The sequence below is a fragment of the Falco punctatus genome, assembly GCF_963210335.1.
Source record: "Falco punctatus genome assembly, chromosome: Z".
Taxonomy (NCBI): domain Eukaryota; kingdom Metazoa; phylum Chordata; class Aves; order Falconiformes; family Falconidae; genus Falco; species Falco punctatus.
Window position 1 is genome coordinate 6,011,164 of NC_137586.1, and position 12,465 is coordinate 6,023,628.

Here is a 12,465-nt window from a genome sequence, read left to right on the forward strand (position 1 = left end):
GAATATCAATAGACACTTTGAATTCTAGAATAGAACTATCTCAACATGGAAAATAATCCATAGTACTAGGAATGTCTGGGACAGAAAATTCCAGATTTATTTTGTATGATGTGTTTCCCTGATGAAGCTGAAGCTAGCCTCTGTAGGTTTGCTCAGTATGGACAGCAAAGTGGAAAACATCTAAATGATAGCAGATCAAATTCAAGAGTCTTTATATATATATATATATATATATATATATATATATATATTTTTAACTGATACATCATATGATATGATTCAGTGTTAAAATTCACATGCTTGAACTGAAGTTCAGGAAACTGTGTTCAAGTGCAAGGACTTTTGGGATGCAGCCATTACCATCACCTATAAACACTTTCAAGGTAACTGTCAAAATGAGACTATCTTCTTTTTTTGTAACAGTCAAAATTGTAAGAATCTTCTTTTCCCAGGAACCAATATGACAAGGATGACTTTAAAAAGAGTGTAAAAAAGAGAGTACAAAAAGCTAAAAGTGAGAAATTGGCACAATCCCAGTAGATTGTGATTTGTCACAGAGAGCACTCAAACACAGATGGGGGTGGGGGTGGGGAATTACATCTGTTATTGTTGATTGTCCATGTTTTTTGTAACTATACTAAGCTTGAAGTGCACCAACAATAGGTGTAAATCCATATTGTATGAAGCCTTTAATGTGGCCCGATTTAGGAAGCACACTTCAAAGCAGGTGGTGCAATACAACAAACAAAAGGTTAATAAATGACCTGTAAAGGAGGATTGATAGAGTGGCCTTTCTGGTGAAAAAGAGGAAGCATGAAAGAAAAAGAAGAGATATGAAGGCTGAGAACAACATTCTCTGCATTTACCTTTTATCATTTGATTCACTGGTTAACTATCTAAATATGTGTTTGCTATGTTCACTATGCCTTTCACAACAGCTGTACCAGGTAGGATGAGAAGTGATAATCTTGTTGTGTAATAAAGGACATCCGGGTTTCAAAGACATTTCTAACAGGATAGTGAGACAATCCATTTCAGTGTTTGAGAAACTGGGTAATTTCTGTCTCCGGAAGACTTCAAAGTAGGGTTAAACAAATATTGTTCAATTTATTTAAATGGATTTGTGGAGTGGGGCAGAGATGAAAAAGATGACCTCTTCAGAGATCTTCTAGCACTATTTTTATACTATTTCATATGATATTCATGCTTATAATTTTCCTTCCTAGCTAAACCACTGGAAGGTGAATGGATTTAGAATAAGCATATATTCATGCTCACAGAGAACATGTTTATGTGGAGTTAAGGCTCTGAGATCTTTAAGATTGTCACATTCTGAATCAGTATTGCATTTTAAGGTATGTAAGTCTTATCTATGAATATAATTAAAATTCAACAGAAATACATAAATGACCTGCAATCATTAGTACTTCTTGACAGGAAGATCATAAATCATTTGTGAAACCTTACTGGAAACCCAGAGAAAAAAGCTTTTCCCTTTGACACAGTCTAGGACATGACCTTCAATGTTTCTGTTCTATAAGAAGTTAGAGCAGTCACTTGCAAGAATTTGAGAGTTAACACCATTTAAGTGTTCTTGGGAATACGATAAACTGTTTCTTAAATCTTTGTACAGCAGGTACGTGGTTGCACTGTTTGACTGGGGATAATCAAAAGGGAAGGTGTTGCTCATGGTGAACCTTCTTTCTTTGACAAGACCAAACCCACATTTCTTCTTTGCTGTATGGACTCTGAAGTTGTTTCATGTTGTTAACAGTCTCGCATCTTTTCTTTCATTTGCTTTTCCCATTCAATGTACAAATAAGGCTTAGATTAAAATGCATTACAGCAGAGGCCAGGGACAGTATGTTGTCTGACACCAGGGACAGAAATAAGAACTTTGAAACAAAAAAACATATGTCTTAACAGCTTGAGCTGAGGAGCCGACTTCAAGGTGGGAGGTTGTCAAGTGTCCTATCAAGTATACTGTGTATGACACACTGAGTCATCCTACAGATGAATAATTTGGAGAATAGAAAAAGGATGGGGATTGCCTAAGGAAGTCACGGTGCCAGTGGCAGATGGGTGATTGAACCACTGGGTATTTGTAATAGGAATCTGAATTCCAAAAATGCAGAGCTGCTTCTGTAGTGTGTTGGAGGTCCCTTAGCAATGGATTCAGAGGTGCTCAGCATATTTAAGAATTAATGCTACTTGCAGCTTAACCCCAGCCATCAACTAAGTACTGCACAGCTGCTCACTCAATTCCCCCTACTCCTGGTGGGGTGGGGAGAAGAATCAGAAAAAGGTAAAACCCATGAACTGAGATAACAGTTTAGTAATTGAAATAAAGTAAAATATAATACTAATACTAATACTAACACTAACAATTAATAATACTAATAATTGTTATTGTTATTGTTATTGTTAATAATAGAGAATTAAAAGGGAGACAAGAAGGAGAGAGACAGGAATAACCCCCAAGACAGACAAATGATGCACAATAGGATTTCTCACCCTCTTCTGACCGATGCCCAGCCAGTCCCCCAGCAGCGGTCACCCCCCCAGCCAGCTCCCCCAGTTTATACACTGAGCACGATGTTCTGTGCTATGGAATATCCCTTTGGCTAGTTCGGGTCAGCTGTCCTGGCTGTGTCCCCTCCCGGCCCCTTGTGCCCCTCCTCATGGGCAGAGCACGGGAAACCAAAAAGCCCTTGACTCAGGATAGGCACCACTGAGCAACCACTAAAACATCCCTGTGTTATCAACATTGTTCTCACACCAAATCCAAAACACAGCACTGGAAAGAAAAATGAACTCTATCACAGCCAAAACCAGGACAATGTCAAATCTCTTAATGTAAAATTAAAGTTTAAATGTTTTTGAAGTCCCCCAGCATTTACTTTACTATGCTAGCTCGACTCTGCATTGATCAAGTTAAGCTAGAGTGCCAAATGCATTTTTTTTTTTCTCAGGAGCAGATTGAATCAGCTCTCCAGTGCTGTGCAATGGCTTCTGCATTAGACCCTTTTCTTGCCATAGCAGCACTTCAGCAGTTCAGCAAGGTGGGCTTGTATGCCATTTTATGAAGGATGCTTTTTTACGTTTCCTCTCTCTGCTGTGCCTAATATGTAAACATGAGGGACAAAAGAGTGGTCATTGTTTCCATAATGCCATGGACCCCAGTGGGCTCATGCATATTCACTTATTATTAAATGGTTCACATACCTTTAACCCATAACTTAATGGAGCATAAACCAGTCAAAATTTGCATTTTGCTTGCTATTCAAATTTTTAAAACTCATGAGCTCCCTGCCTAATGACAAGAATATTTATCCAGGCTAACTGATAAAATCTCCTCAACATAAAGGGCTCTAGGAAACAATTTCAGAACATTTACATCTTATATTAACATCTCATTATTTTATTCAACACCCTCAGAGCAAGTAAGAATGTAGGATGAATGGAATGTGTTTTCTAATGGCTTTTTCTCTAGAAATAGCTCATCTACTTCTACCATAGATATCTGTGTATGGTGTTTTGCTTAAGAGCTGACCATCCTTAAAGATCTGAGCATACAGCTATTTCAATATGAACCAGAAAAATATGAATCCAAACAAAGCAGCTGCTAGATTTTGAATACTGAATGGTTTCAGTCAATAGCGGTATTTTGCAGTGAGTTTCAATAGAATTTTTAAAGAAAAAACAAACAAACAAAAACCCAGCAGATTTGCTGTATAGTCATAAGCAGTGCGCAAACAGCAATAGAATCCAAACTGGCCAAATTAATGATTGGATGCAGGCTAGTACTCCAAGCTTTTTTCCCACCTTTGCAGTTGCTTTTGTTTGCTTGATAACAGTTTTCTGTGAATTTACATAACGGTGTCCTTAAAGCAGGGAAACAAAGAGGTAAATAAAATAAAGGGTTGGAATTTGTGGTAGAATAAATGACTCATCGAAAAACTCTAGTATCTAAGGTTCGGTTGTATTTTGTACAGTTTCTTCCTGATGTCCATAAAGCATTTACAGTGGTGACTTCCACCCTATATTATGAAGTGTTTTAAGCTGAGTAATTTCAAATCGTCTCAGTATTAGTTTTGTTGGCAGCAGAGTGAAAGCAAAACCTTGTACTTTCCTGCTCAGGTGGGAGGAGGAGACTAATTGATGTTATAGTAAATGGGAATTAAGCTAAATACTTGTCCTCCACTACTGAACTGAATGAAATTAGGGCAAAGTAGGTTGTTTGTGAATAGGGAGTTATGATGAAAACCAATTAGAAGAAGTCCTGCATTGTAAATGGGAATGCAGGATCACTTTTTTAGGCTCTGGACAAACCTGTGAAAGTTCAAAGGATATGTTTGTCTAAGTGTTTATATAATTTAATAGTACTTAATAAACAGTTGAAGTTTAAGTAACATGAATCAGTCTTTAAAGTGGGTATTTTTAACGCTTAATCTTCAATCAACAGAAAAAAAAATCCACTTTTTCAGACATAAAAATGCTGTCTTCATATTTCTAGATTTTCTGAAAAGATGAAGTAGCTTTCTTTAGTTCTTACTCTGCTTTCTGCTCTCACATAATTCCCTTCTGTGGCCTCTTCCATTTCTTATATTCCTTACCCATGTTCCAGCTCTAAACAGAAGAAGGAAAACAAAAACAAAAACAAAAACAAACAAAAAAAAACCTTGCCACTTTTCTCTGGCAAACACCAACAGCTGGAAAAATATCTGACTGATTCTTGTCTATTACATATACATAATTTTCACTAATATATCTTGGAATATTTTGCTTGGTTTGTCTTTTGAGTCATACTTACTGTCATTCACTTTCGTGAGGTTTTAATGTCAGCCAGATGTTACTGCCAGCTATGGGGTTAAAATCTCCTGAGGAGGAGGTTGCTGTGTTGTTGGGAGATTACGAGCAAAATCCAGCTGTTCTGAGAAATGTGCTTGGTATCATTATTAGTCTTAGCTAATGTGTCAATACTGAGCACTTGAGAATGATTTTAATGCAAATGAAATTATAATCACAACAGGGATTTACTGACCTACCTGTCTCTTTCTGTTGAAGTTCAATATTTAAGCATCACATTATTATGTTCAGAATTTCCTGTTTAAGTCCTGTTTTATGCTCTGATGACCAAATCCTTCTGAGTTCTGGGGTTTGCATCCAGGCATCAATACAGCCACCCAGGCCTGACAGTACCAAGCTGCTCACAGCGTGGTTATTACAGAAATCCTGTAGGACAACAGCAGCAGATCCTGATTCTGGAGGAGTTCTCAGAACATGGTGGCTCTCCCTGTGTTGTCTTTATCTATGTAGCTGAAAACAGGACGTCATACATTCTTCAGTGCCCAGAGTCCGTTGGTGTAAGTCTTGAGTACTTCTTAGGCAAGAGGTGGTGACTTTAGTAGTCCAAGATAGCTTTAATATTACTCTGTATTTAAATTCTTTTTCATTAAAAGTTCATTTTTACTGTCCAAAACATCAAGTGGCAAGAAGTTTCTTAAGTCAGCCACAACTCTTACAAGTACTTTGATTCTGATCCCTGTTACTCGCTATTTCATCTGAAGTTTCCTCATTTTTGTATCAGTAGGGAAAATGAGTATTCACTTCTGTTGACATTGACCATTCTAATTGTAATGTTATCATCATACCTATGTATCTCTTCTTCTTAATCATGCATTTTCTTCATCCATTAAACTATCTTTCACACATGTACCCTTCTATTTTTTTTTTTCTGTTTCCTAATTTTTTTAAATCATGTCCTCATCAGGCTATGATTTTTTGTTGGGTGTTGTGGGTTTTTTTTTTTGTTTGTTTGTTTGTTTAGTTTTGTTTTTTTCATTTTTTCTTTAACTTTCAACTTTATTCTGTATTCCTGTGTAATGTCATACTTTTACTCTCTATGAAATTGGAGCAGTGGACAGATAAAGCCATCTGCCTTCCAAGATACTTTACCAGTTAGTTGCCCCTCCTGCTTCCATTTCCCTGTTTCTTCAGTAGTTTCACCTGTCATGAAAGCCCAGGACTTTTCAAAGGACAACAAGTTTTCACTTTCCACTCCTTTTGCAGTAGATGTGTTTTGGTCCTCAGAAATATTGCATAACAGTTAAAGCTGGGCAAGTATCTTATTACTTATAACATTCTTTAAATATACTATATCTGTTAAGGACATCATCAGAAATCAATGAAGAGCTGCAGTCTTTTGTTGTAAGTTTTCACAGAATAAGTCTAATGGGAGATTTTCACACTGGATGTCATTCACAATTTTTTTTGCTTTATTTTTATTTATTTGGGATGAACAGTTTGGTTAGATAATCACTCATTATAGTGTGAAATACTTATAACATTTTTTTTTCTTCTTTGCTTACATGGATATTTTTTTGGATTAATAGATCTTTTCCCCTCCCTTCAGTCCCAATCTCCTTCTGAAATTCTGTGCCTGAAAAAAAGAAAAACAACAAACTGTTTTTTAAAATATCTGGTTTATTTCTGCAAATAATTGATGCAAACTGAACTAGAAAATAATTGATCTGGGGGCAAAGCTGACCTGAGAAATCTTCCCTGCTTTGCAGAATGCTCCATGAAGAACAAAGGGTCTTACAAATTGTTGCTTCTTCCACTTCTAATAGTATTAAATATAAATCCACAAAACTTGCTGAATATAAGATGACTGTTTAACTCCAAGGTAGCAAGGAGGTTGTCTGGTCTCTTTTATTGTCGTTTAAGATTCAAGCAAGTACTAAGTGGAATAACGAGCATCATAATTGAGAAATTTGTTCCATTTGCTTTTTTCTGGGGGCTCTGCTCAATTTGATTTCAATGACACAGCAACACCCAGAGGTACCAGGGCTCTTGAGCCTCACAAAACTGCTTCTGTCCAGGAAGAGAAACACAGAGAACGATACAGAGCTGGGAGGGGGCAGAGAGAGATTTTTATTGGAAGCTGTTAAAGTGGTTGCTATGAGACCTTCTCCAGCTAACACAGGCACAGCAGCGTGAGGCTGATAAATCATACCTCTTGCATTATACCTTTCCTTTCTGCTCCCCCCCCCCCCCCCCAACGCAGTTTTATAGTTGTTTAAGATCAGAGAAAGCACCTGCCAGTTGCTTTTTTGTCCCTTTTGCTCCCTTCTGCCTCGTGCAAGATGGAGCTAGAAAATGAAATAATCAGCTCCTCCAGCAATTCTTCAGCAGGCTCCAGAGAGTACAAGGTGGTGATGCTAGGAGCAGGGGGAGTTGGCAAAAGTGGTAAGTTTCAGCAACAACATTTTTGGGGAGAAGGGGTGAATTGGGAGCTTAAAGTTCACAGAACAAGGACATTGTGTAATGACAGGTTTCATTCCTCTTTCTTTTGCGCATGGCTTGGATAAAAGACTATAATTTGTGACTGGGGCAATGAGTCAGCTTAATTTGTTAGAGACTGAAATGTTATAAAGCATTTTAATTGGATATTTTTGAAAAGTAGCCTTGGCTCCGTGGTATATGAGGAGAAAGCGGTCAGCTTGCTGCTGTTAGTGCAACAGCAAGTGTCCGTGGCACTCTCAGACTTGGCGAGGGGTGGTGTTTTACTGGACAATGTGGCTGTAACTTGTTGGCCTGCCAGTCCTGTGCTCAGGCAGAGATGAAACTAACTGCAAAGTCAGCTGTACAGTGCAAAGTGTGGAGAATGCCTACAGTGACTCTTGTTTGCTTCCCCACACCTTCTTTTGACTTTTGTGCTGGGTGTCTTTATGGCTTAGCTGGTGTTAGCTTTCTCTCCTGGCCGGGCAGTTACAGAATGCATTTCTGAGTCTCACTGCAGGTGATAAGGTAGATTTGCAGCATATTTTAATATCACTGTCCAGTGCTGGCAAGATATGCTAGTGTCTGACAATAGTATCTCTTCAGAGGAGTCATTATTTTCTCTGGACAATGTTTTCTTTTTCCCAGATATTATCACCTTTGATTTATTCTCATTGACACTAGCATTCTCTGTTCTTAAAAAGACTTTGCTGAATGTGCAGTGTTTGTCTCAGAAGCTAGTGTATTGAGCTGGCCACACAACAAGGATTCAATTACATCTTCTGGAAATACAACAGGGAAGGAGGAGAAGAAAACAAATAATAACAACAACAACAACAACAAAGATAATATATCCAGGCTAGATTCCAAAGAAATTTCAGGATAAATAACCTGTGAAACTGAACTGTAATAATTTTGAAGATCAAACAATTTTCATTTCCTATTCAACCAGCAAGACAAGGTATAGATGCAAAAAAATTAAGTAGTGGGAGTGAATATAATTTCCTCTCTGTACCCGTAATTTCTGTTTTCTTGTTATGTTTGGCTTCAACTTCAGTGGCACGTCTTTCTGTGAAAGCTGTTTCCCATCAGTATTGCTTAACCAAGCAAACAATTCTTGCACAGATGTTATGCTATGATCACTATATAAAATAGGAAAGAAGAAAATACTGGTTATCTCAGAGTAACTTTCTGAAATTTAGAATTATCTTTTCCATGGTAAAGCAGGTATCTAGGATGTGTCAGCTGGAACATTCAGCAAAATGTAACTTCTTTTCTTTTATTTTCCTTTTTTTCTCCCCTAAGTGCATCCAAAAGATGACAACAATTTTTCCCAAATATATTATTATAAGAATAATGTCACCAAACCAGAAGATATTACAGACTCTACCAATATACCATATTTATAGTATAACTGCATCATAACAGCCGCATTTTATATACACATTGAGGAAATGTTAGAGTTCTCATTTACTATCAGATAGGAGGTTTAAAACACAAATGGAGTTTATTCAGATCTCCTTGTTCAGAAAATATTAGCTGTTCATTTCATGAGAATAAAAGCTGCAAATCTCTGGATCATACGAGGTAAGGATACAGCTCCAGAGCTGAGAACCACATAATTATTCAAGCAGAATTGGGTATCAAGCAGAAATAGGATGAAGTGGACAGTTGTAACTTTCAATGGGATTCATGAAAACCTTCTATTGTTTTCATAAAAGTGAAAATTCTGGGGGAAAAAGACAGCAACTGAGAATTAAGCATCTAGAAAAGAGGAGATGGGCAGTTTATCATTTACTGGCTATGAACTTCCAATGTGGAATAGGCATGAAATATTTCAGTAGAAATCCTGAGAGATAGTCCAATTGATAGAATTCTGATAGAGAAAAGGACAAATTGATGTAATTCCATAAATCATTAATTCATTCTGACTGTTGTATAGACAGGGTTAATTTACACTGAACTAAAAGCAGAAAAAGGCCTGAATGACTACTTCCATTCTCCAAGATGAGCTCTGCTTTCCCCTAATGACCTAGATTCACTCTGTCCAGGAAATAATGAATTTAACTATTAAAAAGGGCCAGGGTAGAATAAAGATGAAAGATTTTAAAAAGTTCAAATTCCAATTTGTAGTTTTACAGATAAATGAAATATGGAATCATAGATTGATAATATCCTGGCTTCTTTCCCCTTCTTCTCCCTCATCCTTTGCTTTTTAAGTCATGATAAAAGCAGTAACAGCTGAGGTTAAGTTGCTGAGTGGGAAACCTCTTTTGGATGAAAGCCTTTCCATTCCTCATTTTGTTCAATAGTAAATAATTCAGGTTTGGAAAGGATTTTCCTTAGGAATTGAGCTGCAGAAAAGCTAGAAGATTTCTTTTTGCCCTGGACATAGTTGACTTCTAGAGATCCCTTGGGCATTTTGATGTTCTGTTTCCCACCCTTCTCTGCTCTCTAATGTGCCACTTCATACTGTATGCATGGAGGTCTTTGCATTGAAAATTCCATGTTCATTACAAGGGGTTGAGGGTGGTGATTGTGTTTGTGGACAGGGAGGAATGAGGAAGAGGACATAGATGTTCTTTAGACGCTGGTGTTTATAGAATATTTGCTTTGGGTTGTCAGGCTTGTCTCTTCAGATCTGTGCTCCAAGATGGCACACGATCCAGGAGGACAGCCAACCTCCTGTTATTTGGGCTATTCAGTCTAGTAGAAATTTCGTAAGAATTGGTAACAGAAAATAAGCTCGTCACATCCAAGTTTGATACCCATCATATTGAGAGTAATGATGCATGATGTGGTTTAAAAAATTGTTACTTAAGGGTCCTCAAGTTTCAAAATCAGTGCCAGCCAAAAAAAAAAAAAAGACAAAAAACCAAAAAACTGCCACTATTTTATAGGAGGAAAAAACACTATTCCAAACCCCAGAGTTTGTAAAAAATAGGTAATAGTTTTGTTTAATTAAAATGTACAAAGCTATATGTAATTTTTCCTAGGAATTGATTTCTGTACAGTAAATATAGATTATAATTCCCTAGAATGAACTATCCGTTCTAAGACTTCTGAATATAGAACTGTTTTTGTTTCCAGAGCAATATGCTAATTTATTACTTTGTAGATTGTGTCTGACATCAAGAACAGCTATACACTCTGCTGCAAGTTCCGAGCAAATGCAGGCTAGAACCAGGAATTAACCTGAAATGAAATAAAATAAAATACAAGTAAATTTTAATTTTTACCTCATTATAGTCCATACTTAAATTACACATTTCTAAGGAAAGCTAAATTTAAATTAAAAAAAAGAGATTTTGACACTCAGTCTTCTCTGGTTCAATGACAAATCTCAGGTCAGCTCAGTACTGTTCAAACCTACCCCAAGTTGCCTGACATAAGGTTTACCTATGGGTAAACTACCCATTCTGTGAAAGTTACATTTCAGATGAGAAGATGATTTTTTATAAAGAATTCAAAAATAGTATTTGTTGATAAGTTGTTGTTTTTTTGTTTTTTGTTGTTTTTTTTTTTTTTTTTATCTTGGAGTTATTTCAAGAGTTATTTCTCATATTGGTTGCTGTTTGTTTTTCTGTTGCCACCTTAAAGAGACTGAAGGGATTGTCAACTTATTATCCTCAGATTTTGCATATGATCCCAGCTACACTGGAAAAGCGTGAAGAGCAAAGATAAGATTTCACTGGCATTGAAAAGGCTGAGGTTGAAAAGTACCATTTGTTACTGTTCTCAGACCATCACAAGGCTCAGTACTGTAAAACACACTTCACTCATTGATCAAACACCTTCTCAGTAGTTCTTTTTTGTCCGGAAGAGGTTGGTTTTGTTGTTTTCGTTTGTTTGGGGTTTTTTTTTTGCTTGTCAGTTTTATTTTTCCTTTTTCCCAATACACTTTCAGGTACAGCTGTGCTTCCCTAAATGCCTGGTAGATGGATCAAGGGAAAGAATCTGGCTTTCTATTGTCTTCTGAGCCAAACCAATCACCAAAATAAAGCTGGAGAATTAAATTAGTGATCATGATGAGTCAAGGTGGAAAAAAGTAGCCTTTTGGGTGTCTGGGCATGCTGTGGATCACAGTTGAGGCAAACCAAATTACTTTTTCCCCACCAAAGTCCATGTAAGTATAGTTTTTGGTGTGTGATTTGTTGCTTCTCCTGTGATGACACAAAACCCCGTCTTTTTTTAATTGGAGTAGAAATTAAAATACACAGTTAATAAAGACACACATCTGCATTCCTCTGAAAAAGAAATGTTTGTTCCTTCAACATCCTCTGTCTATAGAAAGATAATTTGAATTTTTAAGGCCAAATATAAGACCCTGGGAATTTCAGGGAAATAATTACACTTAAATGAAGAAAAAGAATTTTAAAAATGTGAAGGAAGAAACAATATCTATTTGTTGACCAGAGAAAAACTTCCCTGCTTGCTAATAGTTCTGGAAGCATAAGGGTACCCATCAGTCAAAATGATATATACATTCCCTTGGCCACTTCATAGTACTGACCATAACCTGTTAGCAATGGTGACCTGATGTGGAAGTGTCAGTGCAAGGCTGGGAAAGGAAGAGAAGAGACAGCAGAATACTAACAGTGCTACAGCCCCCAAAACATAGTAATATTTCTTGACAATTATGTATCCACGGAGGAAAAAGTCCTAACTGAACATTGTAAGCCACCAGCTATGTTTGTCATGTTTGGGATGCTGTAAATTAAACTACAGTCATAGTTCTAATGAAGAATGACAAATGTTACATGCAGATTGATGGTGGTGCAGGTTGTATTTTCTCCATAAAAAAAAACCAAACAAACCCAAACTTTATAGATAAGGCCTACCAATGCCAGACAACCACATCCCTGGATAAGGGCAAGTTCCAGTTTTTCTCGTAAACCAGATTAAGCACCTAGAGACTTCATAAATGCAGAGTTCTGCTATATTTTGATCTTTGCTAACAGAACTGTTACTATGTTTTAATTACCTTCATAGACAGGTTATTAAATTCTTTTCAAGCTTGATCTTGTGTAATTCCAACTTCTAGCCATTTTATCTCATGACTTATGTTAACAGCTTTGAAAAACTCCATATTCTCCTGCTTTCCTGTCTGTTAGTACCTGTAGACAATGATTAGTTCACACCTTGGTCTTCTTCTTCTTCAATACATAGAACATCTTGAAC

General features: G+C 36.8%; 1 protein-coding gene across 1 annotated transcript in view; it reads left to right on the forward strand.

Annotated features, from left to right (window-relative positions):
• Positions 1 to 12,465, forward strand: part of RIT2 (Ras like without CAAX 2) — a 246,437-nt gene that overhangs the window by 21,668 nt on the left and 212,304 nt on the right. The window contains exon 1 of the mRNA XM_080370921.1: positions 1 to 7,251. This exon is cut by the window's left edge and continues 21,668 nt beyond it. Within this exon, the coding sequence (XP_080227047.1) occupies positions 7,149 to 7,251 (103 nt within the window). The 5' untranslated portion in view covers positions 1 to 7,148. The remainder of the gene's footprint in view (positions 7,252 to 12,465) is intronic.